This window comes from Bombus pascuorum, chromosome 11 (genome assembly GCF_905332965.1).
Source record: "Bombus pascuorum chromosome 11, iyBomPasc1.1, whole genome shotgun sequence".
In the NCBI taxonomy this organism is placed as follows: domain Eukaryota; kingdom Metazoa; phylum Arthropoda; class Insecta; order Hymenoptera; family Apidae; genus Bombus; species Bombus pascuorum.
Window position 1 is genome coordinate 6,220,225 of NC_083498.1, and position 16,757 is coordinate 6,236,981.

The 16,757-nt window shown below is 37.9% G+C and overlaps 2 protein-coding genes across 4 annotated transcripts in view; one reads left to right on the top strand and one right to left on the bottom strand.

The window, feature by feature from the left end:
* Positions 1-16,757, bottom strand: part of LOC132912047 (dopamine receptor 2) — a 79,103-nt gene that overhangs the window by 10,745 nt on the left and 51,601 nt on the right. For all 3 annotated transcript variants that reach the window (XR_009659140.1, XM_060969155.1, XM_060969156.1), the window contains one exon: positions 982-1,066. Coding sequence is in view for 2 of the 3 variants with exons in the window: in XM_060969155.1 (XP_060825138.1) it covers positions 982-1,066 (85 nt within the window). In the remaining variant the exon portion in view is untranslated. The remainder of the gene's footprint in view (positions 1-981; positions 1,067-16,757) is intronic.
* LOC132912046 (uncharacterized) lies at positions 1,313-5,188 on the top strand. Its single transcript, XM_060969153.1, has one exon. The coding sequence runs from the start codon at positions 1,980-1,982 to the stop codon at positions 3,837-3,839; it is 1,860 nt and encodes a 619-aa protein (XP_060825136.1). The 5' UTR covers positions 1,313-1,979; the 3' UTR covers positions 3,840-5,188.

Consider the following 16,757-nt stretch of genomic DNA (forward strand, 5'->3'; position numbering starts at 1 on the left):
TACTTGGCTTGATACCATTCTCTCGCCTTGGGGTTGCTTATTGTTCTAATAAATCCTGCGAATTGGTTTGCAACACAGTCTCGAAGGATTCGACATTTGTCTTCGCCTGTTGCTCCCTCGAGCCTGAACGTGCTGGGAAAATGGCACGAAAGCAAGCCTAATTTCTTCTGGAACTCGAAGCAAACTTATAGAGGTTGTTTCCATCTTTGGAAAAATCACAGTCTCCGTGTCTTTACAAAGATGAATGATTCATCACGATATGCTGTGATATCGTGACATAGTTTAGAAGGTCTGAAATTAAGCATTCATAGAAAATTCATTGATATCGATCAGCGAGAAGGAAGCTCATATTACTCGACGATCTCTATCTTCGAAGTCAGTCCATCTAGCTTAATGGATCGTGCAGATGAGAGAGCTGGATGTTTTTGTCATGGTTCCGGAATAGCAGATGGAATGATAACGAAATTTTGCTCGTGGAAAGGATAAACTATCTTAGTCGAGCGTTATGTATCGACTTTGAGAAGAAATCTAATCGTTCCGACATTCTGTAGCTTCGTACAAATTATAGGTGAAGACAACAAAGCGAATGGCTATCTAGATTGTATGTACAAAATGTTGGCAGGCCCGGTGGAACTTTGAACAATGTTCTTCTTAATAAGTGAGAGAGTAATCGTGGCCATGTAATAGCTGGCTTTGAAATAACTGACTTCCTCTTTTTCTGCTCATGTCAAGGGGGAGGGCGCTTTCGCTGAGTCGAATACGAATACAACTGACCGGTCATTGCATTTTCCGAGATAAAACCGAGGAACGTGACTCGGTCGCAATTTATGGTATCCTCCAACAGGGTTGTTTTCCGTAGATAGGTTTTTCGGGCCGGTAGAAAACGGGAACAACGAACTGGTCGAACGGGCACATATTTTGTACGCGCAAATCGTACACGTGGCGCAATTTGTACGAGAGGTATGAATATTTCATACTCACTTGACTTGGTTTACATCTGAATGCCGGCTGATATCGCCGCCTTACTCGCCCCGGGCAGCAGGCACACAGGATCCTCACGAAGGCTCTGCAAAAGAAAAGAAGTATGTGGATGAGTCAGATAGTCATTATCTTGAACGTTACAGTTTTGTCTTCCTCATTTTTAATCCACCATGATATCCTTTATAAGTATTTAAATGATTCCAAATTACTGGAAAGGAGGATAGTGTACAAGATGTTTTCTTTATCTCGCTGTGCTGGATTATCTCGTGCGGGATTGAATTTATCAAAAAGGTGTTTTCTTGAAAAGTTGTTTGGTGTAAAGAGGGACACCATATGATGCAAATTATTTTTTTACAAGTCGAGTGATGGCGTGGAAATTTCAAAGTCGATCATTTTTCAAATAGAATCATGTGTGTTTGACTTCGATTTCAAACTTCGATATAGAATAATCTCAGAGAAGGTAGACTAGAAAATATTAGATTATCTTGAAATGTAATGGCCGAGAAGTTCAAAGTAGGCATCCTTGTTGATCCAAGGAAATACACGTCCAATAATACGACCTCGAAAGTAGATCACGTCATGGTGCGCGTTTTTAACGTTATGATTGCATGACTGAAATGTTGTTTCGAATATCGCTGGCGCGCTACAAGTATTTGCATAGGCTCTATTGCATCGTGGACGCGACATGCGACTGCTACGCAAACAGAGGAATTTCATTTTCGACTCGGAAAATAGTCTTGCTCCAGGGACCGGTCCTCCGACTCATTACATGTACATCGATGGGAGGTAAATTTTGTTTCGTGGACAAAATGAGTCTTCACCATGTATGTTGATCAAAGTTCGTTATCGTTTCACGGTGTATTGTGTAATAAGTTCACGGTCGCTTTGGCGATTGGTATCTGACAGAGAACATCGAGTCCTTGATTATCTTGCTTGCTCACGAGTGAACCACTCACAAAGAGCAGTACAGCCTTTGTCCTCGTGGAAACATCACAGGAATGTCGCTCTCTCGATCGTGCCTTCGCCGTTTTACCCTGCTTCTCTTCGTTTTTTCTTTCTTACATCTTACGCGGGCCATCGTCGTACCTCAAATGTACGAAAAGAAAAATGAATCGGGTCATCGAGGATTGATCATTGAAAGTCTGTTAGACGAAAAGAATCAACGAGAAGAATTTTTAACGTCGATACCTTGCATCAGCAGTTTCTTGGAAAAGTACATATACAGACCAGATAGGATTTCTTTCGTAGCAATAGATAACGAAGAAAGTATCCAGAACATATTTCACTTGTTCGTGAGAAGTCTTCACAATTTTTTCGCATTCTTCAAACACACCGTAGACCTGGACTTCGAGGCACACGAATCTGCCTTGAGCACGATCGTCCTGATGCAGAACGCTAACAGTCTCGAGGACAATCATTATATACTCGAACCTTGCGACCGCGCTTGTCCTTTTATTACGATATTAATAAGCTCGTTTCAAGACGAAGAAAGCTTCCTCGAGCACGCTGACGTTGTAATGCAATCGATGTGGTCCCGAAGAATCTCTACTGTCGTCATCCTAGCAAAAGTTGGTGATTCTGTTCTCGCTGCTGGTAGCCTCACTTTTCAACCCGGCAAAATATGCACCGTATCTCCTCCAGTTATCTTGGACAAATGTGAAGGAAAGTCTTGGAGTAAATTGGAAAACATCAGTGCGCCGAAGACGAACGGTTGTATTTTGAAAGTAGCCTACTTCGAACAGTCTCCATATGTGATAGTTGGAAATGATTCAACGCGTTTATCGGGGTTCGAGGGATCATTGACAGAGGAAGCGTTAAGAGACCAAGAAATCGAGCGAGAAAAAGTCGTGTGGAACGATAATACTAGCTATGCGGAACAAGTGCAAATGTACATCTATAACGATATTAACGCCGACTTCGTTATTGGTCGTATTCTACAGCAGTCTTACGAGGATATAGATTACTCGAGCTCGTATGACACGTCGAAAGTGGTGTGGCTAGTCCCAAAGGTTCCTAACGTGTCACTGAAAGGACTGGTTCAGCCATTTCAGCAGTACGTCTGGGCAGCAGTAGGAGGATCTATATTATTGGGTTGCGTCGTCAAAATCTTCTTATTTCGTGATCTCTCCTTTTTAGATATATTTGCTCTGATAATTGGAGTCTCCACTGCGCGTCAGCCCACCAAACTTTCAACTAGAATTCACTTCCTTGCGTGGTGCATCTTTGGTTTATTTCTCACGCAACTTTATCTGGATTCTTTGGCCGATCAACTGATCAATATGTCCGACTTGAAGCTCGAAACGATGAAAGAGCTGATCTCATCGTCCTTTCAAATCGGTGGGACAGCGGCATTCGCGAGATTGTTCGAAATGTTTGATCAGGATGAAATTATTGAAAGTGTGCGAAAAAAATTTGTGATATTTGATCAAGATGAGTACCTAAGGCAATATTATGATCTTTTGGACGGCACGAATTCCTCTTTTGCCTTGGTCATAGTGTTAAATTCTTCACGCAGCGATGCTATCGAGACGACACAGGCGTACACCATAACCACAGATGTGATATGCAGTTTTCCTCTGGCTTTGGCTACCTGGAAGGGATCCCCGTACTTGGAACACCTCAACGAAGAGATCAATAAATACATCGATTTTGGAATATTAGATTTTCTGATCCAGATTGCTTTAGAAAAAAACTTGCGCGCTATGTTATCGCAAACTGCACAGGATGAAGAATACAAAACGGAACTTCACTTGCAGCAATTCGTTCCAGCATTTTTATTAGTCGCCATTGGATTCTCCAGTGGTTTCTTGTTCATCATTCTCGAAGTCGTGTTTTATCCTTCTAAGCTTCTTCGGTAACCTTGGAAGATGCGAGAAAAGAAATTTCGACAGCTTGGAATCTCAATATTAAATTATATATTTATCGATAGACGTACACTTGAAATGGGAAATTGTGAAATCGAGAAATCGAGCACTAGTCAAATTGTCATCGATCGCAAAAAGTGTCGACTGGGTGGATATCGTTCTACCGTGGATTATCGGCTTTCGCTTTTTAAATTATAGATGGATATTGGGCTGCGGCTGGATGGGCGCGCAAATTAGATATAATCCTCTTGCTGAATCTATCAAAATAGACAATTTATGTCAAAGATTTATGTCTTAGCTTTAATCGTGTAATACGTAAACGTCATAAGCGATTAGTGTTTTTCAATCCTTTTTGAGTTGCGATATCCTTTCATGATAATTAAATATCCTCTCTCTCCCCTATCTAGAAAAGCATTTTTATAGTTAATTTTACATCTACAGTGTAGCCATATTATACATTTGACAGTGTGGCCTAGTAATTGCAAAAATAGTAATTGCTGAAAAAGATGTGAAACGCATTATTTTGTTAGATTTGATAGTTGTGGTGTTAAAATATACAATTTAATTTCAAACTTTTGTGTGTATGTTTGTATTCTGAAATAATCTTCGATAATAAAGGTTTGAAGTTTCCATTTAATTCATACTTGCACGAAGTTTCAGTTTTCTTGCGATCTTTTCGAAGAATAGCAAAGTAAGTCGGAGATTTCCCGGAAGAATGTGTCAATACTAAACTTCATCCCTTATTCAACTCCGAAAATAATCCTCGTACAGTCATTTGGTTCATTCATGATCGTATCGAATCATTCTTTTCGTAATCAAAGGAGAGTTAATGGTCTTAACAGGAGACGAGCTGTCGCGTATCGTAAGGAGAGTTTCTTCGATCGATTAGCTACAATCTATATGGATGAAGGCGGATCATAAAGATCTCAAATGACGATTGAACGTATTACGTTCTTAGTTGATGGTATTTCAGGCAAAATCCGCGAGGGGGTAACATAATTACCGTATTATTCTCAACGATCCACGCGGAATTTCAAGCTCTTAGTTTTAATTTTACAGGCTATAAAGTTTGGCTATTTCGTTGGATTATACTATCGATTGTATAATATATAGTTAAGATTATATTGCATCATATTTTTATACCATCAACTTTGTGCATCAATTCCATTCCAGCTAATGTCATTCTCGAATTCTTATTACTAGTAGAATGTTGTGACAACCCAGAATTGAAAGCTGTTTTCATTTGAGAAATGTATTGGAATATTGGATCTGTTTTTATATCGCGTTCTATCCTGCGTTGAAAATTTAAATGAACTAAGACGTACAGAATTTATATAATATGTCAGAATATAGGAAATACAAGTTATAATACTTAGAGGATGAAGGGAATTTCATTAGTGATTATTCATAACAATCTAAATTTAAACAAACAAATATTCGCAATAAGATTAATTTATATGTAATTTTCTACTTTGATATTACTTAATAAAATATATTATATTATTAATAGACTACGCATCCCTATGTAATTATGTGGAATTGAAAGATGCAAAAATGACTAAGCTGCGTATAATATACAAAAATACATGAAATATCCAAAGTATAATACTCTTTATAACGTCCAGTGAATAAAATAAATTTCTATTTAGGTTCCATTTCTACAGTCTAATATATATATTTTATGTAGTATAGTAATATATATATATCATATGTGCATGAATATATAAACACACTTTATACAAGAAAGGAAACATGATCGTGATGGACGTTTTGCCCCAATTCGTTATTGTAAAGAACTTGTTAACAAATCTTAATAAATCCGTTAAATATCACAGTAGATATAAATCGTATGAATGCATGGCAGCAAATACTTGCATATCGTTCTTATATCACGATTATCAGCTTTTCGAAGGAATTTGTTCGTCGCGTCTGGCAACGTCAAGCTCATCCTTGCGAAACTAAAAATCCGCTTACGTGACTCGTACGCTTATTCCAAACATGCAGTCGACGTAATATCGCGCCGCCTATCCTTGACGTTTCTTCTCCTGTTTTCACATCGCATTTGGATTTTTGGGATGACCGTGCTATCTCACCGTTCGGTACACGTTTAAATCTTAATTTGTTCTTTCCTTGAAATTGAAAGAAGCTCTCGAAGCTCTGAGACACACAAGTCGGGAAGGCAACTGAATCAGGCGAAAAGTGGATCGTCAGAATGGGAGTCTTAGTTTTTTGCAATTGATGCCTTCATGGATGAATGTTAGTATCGGCTTGTTTCTTGTCGTAGACACTAGAAATTGTTGGCCCTTATTACTTGGAAGCACTAACGAGCTCCTCAATTGCTGCCATTGAACGTCTAGCGCTTTTTTAGGCCTCCGCAATGTCGTTCAGTTGAATAAACCTCGTTAATTTTTTACGCGAAAATCCCTGCAATGGGTACGTTTTCTTTTGGATGAATTTTTCGTTTTGTGAAACACGAATTTATTTTTCATTTATTTTTTATTCGACGATAAGTCAAGATACAAATTATGTCTTATAATGCAGTCCCTCGACATCAAATTAGAACTGGTCAGCTGCGATACTGTGTCATAAATGGCAAACTGTCATGACCTAAAATATTCGATAAAAAAAAAAAGTAAAAAATTTGAAATGCTCCAAGACAAAGTTCGACTTTTCTTTGTTTTGAGTTTTCGTCGCAAATTTCTTTCGAAAGATAATCCGTCGATGTATTTACGATCGAGCCAAGGAACAGAATTTCGTACTCGATCCGGTTTCCTTTTATTCTCTTTTTATTTCTTATCTAGAACGGCGAAGGGATAGATTATGTATTCGCGTGATCCCATTACTCTAGCCGCCTATAACCGAAAGGAAAACTGTTTTCGTGCTCGGAGGGAAATGCAATGAAACTTCATTTCGGTGCTAGATTATCGTGTTATCGTTGTTTGCTGAGAACTTGCTACGTGTTGCGAGAAAAAAGAACGATCCTCGGTTTTGGTTGGATTTTTGCTTCCAAACAACGAGTTTATAATAATCATCGACAACCATGTTTGGTGCGCGATATTGATTCAGGAAATTTCTTCAATCTGTGGCATTGCATTTATACGATTGGTCCGAACAGGATATGATATTTTCCGATTGACGTCGACTCCTATTGTTTGCAACTAGGCGGAACATAATGAAACGATGCTGTCGTAAAAGCGACGCACGACAATTTGTCGGCTACGTATGCGCATAACAAACGCCGAACATAAATGGTACAAGGTATTTGTTTCATTTCTCTATTTATGACGGAAATTGATTGTAAAGCGCGATCGTATAATATTGGATTGGCAACTAAGTGATTGCGGATTTTGTCATTAGGTGGTAATGACAAAATCCGCAATCACTTAGTTACCAACCCAATACATAAAAATTGGAATTCAGAGGCCGTAGTATAGTATATCAATACTTAATATTGTGTGCGAAAATTTTTTTTAACAATATTAATTATAATTTTTTTTAACAAACGTTTTTAACAATATATTTATTCCATTAGTATATTTCGTGTATTGTAGATTTATTATTTGTTACGTACTTTCGCGAACTGCTGTTTGACGAATACCGTTTTCAGTTGGAAATCAATCAAAGGGAGGAATTTCACAGTGGTCAATAGAAGGAATGTCGTTTTTCGATAAAAGGGATAGAAAATTTTTATTCGACGAAATATCTATTGAAGCAAGAATTTATCAAATCGTCTGTGCAAGAAATTTATGTACTTTTTATCTGTGCAAATATCGTGCACTAGTGTGGTTACGTATTCCTTATTTATGCAAATATTTATGCTTTACTCCAGTCATGTGCCCTTTGTGTGTAGAAATATTATCGATGCTTGTGCAGCTAAAATGGAGCTTGCATGAGCTTTCAAGTGCTTAATAAATGAAAAAGTATATGCTGCGAAACAGCAATCATCGAAACGAAGCAAAGAGCATTGGGATTCACCGCCCACGAACAGCAAACGCGCAGAGAGCATTTGTTTATTCCTTAATTAAATTATCGTAAACGAGAGACTCGAAGGAAATGTAATTTGTAGACGCGGCTTCTTTATGCGATCGCTATTACGGGATTGCCAAGCGGCCATGAAAATTCATCTGGTCCGTGAAAATCTTGTTAAGGGCGAGCGACGAATTTGGATCGCGCCAGTCGATAACTTTATATTCTGGCTGCCAGCGTCCCCTCTGAATGCTTATGTCATCTCTCTTCCTATATATATATAGAGAGAGATGACATATATATATACATAAAAATACACATACACGTATTCACACATGTATATGCACATAGACGTGTATATATATGTGACCATATTTCTTTTCTTTTCACGGCATCATATTGAAATGCAGGGCAATACGGTGCATCGATTTTCGCGTCGTTGGTTGCATGTGGCCTACGAGAAACATATCCACTCACGATAGACCGTGTCTCAAAAGGACCCTTTAAATCGGTTCTCGCGGCGTTTCGCCGAGAATCGTTTACCTCTTGACAGGCACGAGGCACAGAGAAGGCAGGAACAAGGGGATAGAAACGTGCCTTGAGTTTCACGAGTATCCACCGTCTTCCCTCGTTTCCCACTTTGGACGGTTCGTTCGTCGTGATCCTGACTTCGTCTGCTAGAATCACCGACTTCAACCCACCATAATATCATTCGTGCAAAATTGAAAACTTTAGACGTGGTTTGAGATTTTGTGCGAACGAGGAAATCGCATCTGCTACTTGTGCCGTTTCTTGCAATGCAGCAAACTGTTCAAGAAATAGTTGCGTAATTGGTGTCGAGGATAGCTACATAGAATCATTTATGAGTGACTTTCTTCTTTTGGGATATACCTACATATATACTTATATTTCCGTTCATATTATAATATTATGATATTGGAACATTTGTCAATCTCATATGAAACGTGATAATCGATATAGATTGTTAGGGAAATAAGTAATTGGTTACAATTTTTCAATTTTCAGAATCGTCAAGGTACCTGAATCTGCGTTATAAAGTCGCTAATGTATAGTATATATGGAATCTAACAACGAGAAATGCAAATAATAATATGAATGTAAAAATTGACAAGAATGGTTATCAAAAGATGCAATAAATGTACGCAGGAAAAAAGATAATTCTTGAAGGTTTCAATAATTTCTCAGATTTACTGAAATTTTTGCAAATATTGCAGTACTTATGAATGGGGGTGAATATATTTTACGAACTACTTGGGTTACGCGGGAAACATGTTAATTCGATAGAAGAAAAAGCGGCTGTAGACACAGGGTATAACGATGGGATTCTTGTACCGCATTATAAACGATAAGTAGAGTGCTCGTTAAATTATATTTGTGTTCTCGACGATACTCGAACCTACGGAGAAATTCTTGCAAAAAACGGAAAGCAGGTGCGACGATGTAAAAACTAAAGCAGAAGAAACATATTGGTTTTATCGAGAAAACATGAGCAGGAAATTTTGTGCGACGACGTGTAAAGCATTCTCTCTTATTCTGCATTTTTGCAAGCGTTTGACATTGGAAAAACATTATTAATTTCTCTTACACAGAGTTACACTTTAGTTCCTCAAGTTTAATCGAACTTTATTCATTATTTATTATTTATTATTTATTCATTCTGGAACAATTTTTCAAAATCGTGAGCGTCATAAATAGACTGCGGTGGTTATTTTTATTCCTATTTTTATGAACGTAACTAAAGAATTAGAAGTCGAATAGAAATTCTTTTTATAATGGACAATATCCACTCTGCGAATGTTTGCACTTTGAAATTTCCCAAAGATGTGAAAATATCCGCGATTTAATCGTAAAACGAAATCTTTTAGAATGTAGAAGTCAGTTTTCGAGGATTTCCGTTCTTCTTCTACAAAATCCGGCAGTTTAATAGAATTCGGCCTGGAAACTTTGCTAATTAACTCTTTAATGCTCGATCTCTTTTCACGATTGCACCGAGTCGTTGTGTTGGAGAGTTCTTTTCGAATCGCAATCGTTTGATTACGAATCGTCAAGAAGTTGCAGCTCCGATTTATGGGCTCAGAACATCAGCTTCTTTCTTCCCTTCGAAGCACGAAACGAGAGAAATCTTTATAAAACAATTCAGTGCTCTCTATATTATTCATTCCGATTTGATTTTAATCGATAAGCTGTTGAGCTGCTACGTATCGGAAACTGATCTTAGCGGGGCAGCTTGCATTATTCAAGTACGGTTTTAATCGTTATTCGAGATGTTGAATTTGAAGGGGAATAGAAGGGAAAATATTTAACATTTACGATGAACGAACATTTGTAAAGCAAATCCAATGAAAACGAACATTGACATTATATTACGGTTTAAGTAAATTATGCGTTGGATAATAGTCTCTTCAAACTGACACGGTATATTAATTCAATCTTTATTCTTCATCGAAGTTGCACATTGTTTCGAATAAACATTAGCCGATGCGTTATTTACTTTTAACATGCTGGTTATCAATGATGCTTCTTATGATTTCTGGGCTTTATATTTTGCAATATTATATCACAGTTTATTTGGACATTTCCACAATTTAAATATACTTTAACCAGCAGAACACAAATCATAAAAATGTGATGTAGTAGTATGAAAAAATTCAAAAGTAATGAAATAAGATTGAATAAAAACAACTGAATCGGTGAGTTGAAATATTCAAAACGTGTTCAAAAACGACACTTTGAAATGTTTGACAAAGTAAGTTTAGCTAAATGCGTTCCTAACTTTCTCTGAAATTAATTTCAATTTTCGCGTATTATCAACACATTGCGATGTAAACCTAGTAATGTCTACCCGTATAAACTTTCAAATATATCCAATTATAATTAAATCCTTTTCATACATTTGCGATAATAGAAATAAAATTACATCGAAAACTTGATTTTACTGTTTACTAATCAATTTCTCCAATTGATTCCTTTCCTTTGAAAGAAGAAAAACGATAAAACTCCCCAGTGAACCTAATAGTTGTTTCAGACACGATCACGAGCTAGAAATTATAGGTTTGTATTTCCACGTAATTACGCAAAAAATCTCTCGTGCATTTTATGAAGTAAAGCTGCTCGGATTATTATTAATAAATTATTATTATTATTAAGCAGAAGCAATTTGTAATCTGTCTCTGTTTTTAACGCGAAACAAACGGGAGATTAATAAAACGAAGCGAGGTCGGAGACTATGGTAAAAGGGGATTTATCAATGCCTGGGTTTACGTGCTGTTGGCCAGGAAGTCGGGCTATATAGAAGACGACGTCTTTAGGGGAAGTTTCTATGTTTCCTCTGCACTCTCTGAACTGTTGATTAATGTTACCCCTTGCACTTTCTCTTCCGATTCCTTTTTGTTTCCCTGTCCATGTATTCATTTGTTTCCACCAGCTCCAACTCATACTAATCCGTAACTACTCTACGAACAATTGTTGAAGTATGCCATTGACCTTCACCCTCCACTAATCAACCAAGAACGCTTTCATCGAATTGCCAATTTAGTCTAGCAAGTCCATATCCCAAATAGAGAACTTATCCCTCCTTCATCATTCTATTTATATCTATGGAGCTCGCTGCACACGAGAATTAAGATCACTGACATTGTGTCATTTTTTTAATACCTTTACTTTATTGCCACGATTATTCTCAATGATGTATAACTTGGGTCAAGACAGCGAGATCGTAAATTAAAGAATCATTCTCAAGGATTGACATGGACTTAATTCTACCGTAATTAAGACTGTCTTTACACTACATTGGTTCTTAGAGCTACGCATAATAAACGAATGATGCCTATAAATGTTGCCGTGAAAGAGAAATAATGCACTAAAATTTCAGACCAGTTCTATCGAAAACAAATACATTTATGGGTTGGTTCCTAAGTACTAAGTTCCTTGGTACTGAGTAAATAAATCTTTTGAGCAGGATTTTCGAAGATAGAAAGAGAATATATAGTAATACATCCCATATATGCTATTGGATTTTTTGTTATTAATTAAATTTGTAAACGTCTAATTATATTCAATTAACGAATTCAATTTTACGTACATTTCTGACCCATTTTACGATCTTGACTCGGTTATATCTTGACTCGGACTATACAAATGGTACATCCGTGAAGAAAGATGGAATCCCGTTCAAGATGCCAGCAAAGTTCCATCAAGGATAAAAGGCCTAGTCCGTTAACGAAACAGGAACCGAACGTGATTTCCGGTCATTGTTGTCGCTAGAGGGGGCGGCTGTAACGAGGGTCGAAACGAACAAGCGGAAGATTCTCCTCTGATTGGGCTGACGCTCGTAAATGAGCTATCGGAGTTTACGTTCTAATGACAGCGAAACGTGCGCCGAATGCATTTCTGTTTGGCAATCGGGTCAGCGTGCGCGACATGCCAAACCGGAAATCGATGGCCGTTCAACAACGGCGCGGCGTCGGGATGAATTTGCACGCGGCGAATCGGCGAAACGCCAATTGCCGAGGCAGATCCACGTTAAAAAGTTTATCGCGGCCTGCTACCGTCCGATACGCGACCGGAAATGTACTCATGACGCTCGTACTCGTTCAAACGAACGGCATTAAACGATCAATCGCGTTACCCACCGGCGCCCCAGATCAAACATGAAAGAAGTCGCGCGCTTTTTCGATATCGTTTCGGAAACTGCATGATTCGAGCTTAGTGGTCGACGATTGATGGCTTTAGTTATAATGAAAGTCAAGATTTTCAGAATTTCTGTCTAGTCACACGTATTTCTACTTAAAGGTATCATTTATTTTGTCGAGTAATTAACTTTCCCATGATTTGGTAAATGGTAATGAATTTTTTATAATAATAAATTTAGAAATTTGATGAAAAGTAGTCGTGAACTGACCTATACGATTATGATAGTGAGTCCTGCAATCGTGAGAAATTATCGGGAAATATTTGATCTGGACGAAGTGGTATACAGAATGATATTTGGAAGCAGGTACGGAGTGATTCTTCGTGAAAAACTAAGAAAGTAACATAAAATAATAGAATAAAATTCTATGAAAATCCACTGCGTGCATGTGCAACATTGTTGTCTATAAGTATTAGGACACTTCTTGTCACATATCTGATGCTTTCAGGCGATGTTGTAGAAAGTGGTGGATCGATAAGTCAATAGAGAAACGAGCGAAAAATCGTGCACCGCAAGCGTGATCAAACAGAATCATCGGCTGGCTTTCTCAGAGCATCGCATTCGCAGGCACATCACGTTAAATTACTAAATGGGGAAAAAGGCTTGGAGCAACTAATACCTCTGATAAACTGTCGGGGCAATCTAGAAAGGGCAAGAAATCTCATTATTGCTGGAATCCTAAAACGTCATCGTAAGACAAGAAGAGCTCCGTTTGACGTCATCGGTGTTCCATAGAATGCCTAGAAAGCTCGTCTTTTTCCATCGGTTTTCCTATCTTTGTAGTCTCCCTTTATGTGTGACGTAAAATGATAGATTTCTTTTTTCCTCCTCTTGATCGGCGACGCTCGATAGCTCATAATTACGTGGTGCATAAACGTACCGCAAGGATTAACGTGACGTCTCTAATCCATCATCGTCGCAGTTGCAGCTACTGCATCGTGGTCGACGACGTCAGTATGTGACGTCAAAGACGGCAACACGTGGTGAACGCGAGGTAGCGTGTACGCGAATGCGGATGAGTCAACGAGACTCAACGACGAAACGACAGAGAAAAGATAGGAAATCGTTGCAAAACAGTTGCGTGGATTGCTCGATTTATATCTGGCTTTGGATACGAGGTGGAGAATCGTCTACGGAGAGCTTTCTCTCTGATGGTCTTTAGAGGTTCGCAGACGTCTCGGCGCCAAACGTCTCGACGTCAGGGCAAGGCCTTGGCGACCGGTGACCGTGTCTTTTCTCGGCGAATTTACGCCACGCTCTAGTTTCCGTACGGTCAATGACGAATGAAAATACCAATGGGGTTGAATGGCTGGGGACAAGATTGCAGCTAACGCGGTCTCCTTCGATTTATCATCCTCTCTGAAACTATACCCGTAATTGTGAAGTCGTTAAATGGAAGACTAGCTGCTGTTGCAGGGATGTACAGTGATGGAAAGAAGAAAATTTCAGTTTTGCACTCTCTGAATGCCGGCAACGATAATCTATTCTAGAGTGTAATTCATTCATTATTCTTGTCGAATGTAATTCCACTTTGTAAAATTATGGTATCCTTTGGTACCATTTATCTCTTAAACTAGTTTGTCCCATCACAAACTTTAACTTTTCCTTTTTTCCCCTATTCATCTTTTATCGTTTTTCTTTCCTTTTTATTGTTACTTGTTTATTCTGTGTCTTCTTACGACTTTGTATGCCATACATTGTATACTAAAATGGGTATTTAACCCGCTTAATAAATTAAAACATGAAATTAAATTGAAAAATGAAATAAAATGAAATTTCCTTTTGTACGCTAATATAAATGCTTCGCGCCAAATTTTATAGCATTTGGTAAGTTTAACTTTCTAGGAATCTCGATAGATAGTCATTTGCAACACTTTACTAACACATGTTGCTCTGTCTGCGTTTCTAGCGAGAATAATTTATTGGTTATCACGCATGGTCGACGATTAATTAAATGTTTAATATGATTACTCGGTGGACCAGAGATAGATTTCATCCTTTTCATGCCGGTCAAAGGTCCGAGGATCATTCACCACAGACAAATTTCTTTAGAATAACCGCGCGAGAAAGGAAGATATTGATAACGTGTCAGAGGCGGTCAGGGCAAAATGCAAATTTGACTTTTCGCGCGATAACAAAGGGATCGTTAACAGAAAGCCGATCTACGCTCGTTCCGTGCCTCTGCTCATCTTTTTTCCCTTCTTTCTTTTGCCTTTCTCGGATCATTTGCGACGCGGTGAATCGTAATTTACTTTAATGCACGGCTTTGAGCCGTAATTCACCCAAGACCAAGAGTTTCTAACCCATTCTTCCACGTTACTCAAGTAAACTATGGTTCGTGGATCGAAATTGCCCTCCATTCCCCATCTGAATTTTGCTTGACGATCGATCAACTTTATACCGAGATAATTTGTTACACCAAAGAATTATTATTCTCTTCCGCTTTCATAAGGCTACGGCTTCTTTGACCAGATATGTAGAAGAGTAGGTTTTGTTGCAATTCACGCCTTCGTATAAATGGATAAGCAGTTACGGTCTCTGGTTTTTTGTTTTCTTTTAAAAAGTTGAAAAACGTGGACGAATTGTAAGAGCAATGTTTATTAACGTTAATTGAATGACGAAGACTGGATCAATTCTCATGTATGCAAATGTATTTTATGTTTATTACTTCCTCAATTCTGTTTGCGTATTGTTACTCTATTGAACTATGGTTAATTGCTAAAACGTTAATAATTTGTGCCTTCCTCTCGTCTTTATTATAGCTCATATTCATTCCAATAAACCACGTATACTTGCGTTAGAATCTTTTATATTGTCATTACTTTGGGGAACATTCTGAGGTTTAACTGTCCGTAATCCGATTCAATGTATATTTCCCAACTTTCCCTCAAGCGATCGTTAAAATGTTCCTTTGACGCCATATGACATTTGCATATCATATGTGCCGGTGATTATGAAAGTGGCCTAAGTCATACATTTTTCGTTTTCAGTTATTTATAGTTTTGTGTATGACGCAATTTGAATTTTATTTAACGACGCAACAAACAGGTCAGCCTAAAGGTTTAGTTTCTGCTACTTTGCAATGATGATTTCAGATTATTGCAATAGATGCAACGAAAAATAGGTGATATACTCATTTTGTTTCGATTCTTGACTTTTAGGCTACTTTCAGAATCATCAGCACACATATAACAATTACGTACATATATTTGAGTAATAAAGAAAATATCTTTCTTTTTACGTCTACAATAAAGTAACTGTACGAATACTTTTGTTTCCCACTGTGTAATAATCATAAAGGACAAAATCATTGCAGTTTGATTTATTCGTAATTTTATATATGTATATGTACATGCATTTTAAAATGCATCTTGTCTTGTCGGATACTTTCGAACGATATAGTTACATATGACAGACCATAATTCAAGAAGTGAAATTTCTGCATGTGATCCTAATGGCCAGGGACTACGAGTTATTCAAGTAAAAAATTAACAGTAATATATAACGTCTTATTATGTTCTCGTAAAATATCGAAAATAAAAGCTTGCTTTCACATAGCGTTCATCGTCATGTGATACTGCTTTGTGACTTCAAAGCGACAATTGCACAAACGCGCGCGTCGTTCTAACAAACAAACGCGCGTACGAGAATTTCGTCGTACTAAAGGTGAAAATTTGCGTAGAATTGGACACGCGTTGGATTTATTTAATTTACAACAACGCAGAAACCACGGAATACGTTGAATTCCCCTGGAAATTGCTGCTCGACCGCTACAACGGAGCAGGGGTCGCGTTAAATGAAACCGCCACTCTACGAAATATCGAATTGGCCGTATAAAAGCGAAACGCCTCGTTGATATCGTTTCTTTCTAGTTGATTCTCCACGGAAGAAGATGTAGTTTTATTTCGAGTTGTTTCGTTATCTTTGAAACATATTACGCGGTACGTGTCCGTTTGACAAGTTATTTGCTATGTTTCTTGGATGCAAGTTATCAAACTTTGCCCCCAAGGCGCAAGCGGTCTGAAACGCACTGTACCATGACCTAGTGCAAGAGATATTACTAGGAAGCAACAAGCATAAAACAACTTATGAAAGACTCTCCGGCTCGTTCTTGGAAGCGTACACTTTACTAAAAGATTTACTCGATGGAGCAACTAATCAAAGTTTCTTCAATTTAAGTTGTTTTTACTTTCGACGCCTGGGCCTGTTTGCAATAATTTATCAACTAATAGAGA

Bases quoted from the DNA above. Each gene is read 5' to 3' on its own strand.
- LOC132912046 (XM_060969153.1), top strand. From the start codon at position 1,980: ATGTCGCTCTCTCGATCGTGCCTTCGCCGTTTTACCCTGCTTCTCTTC.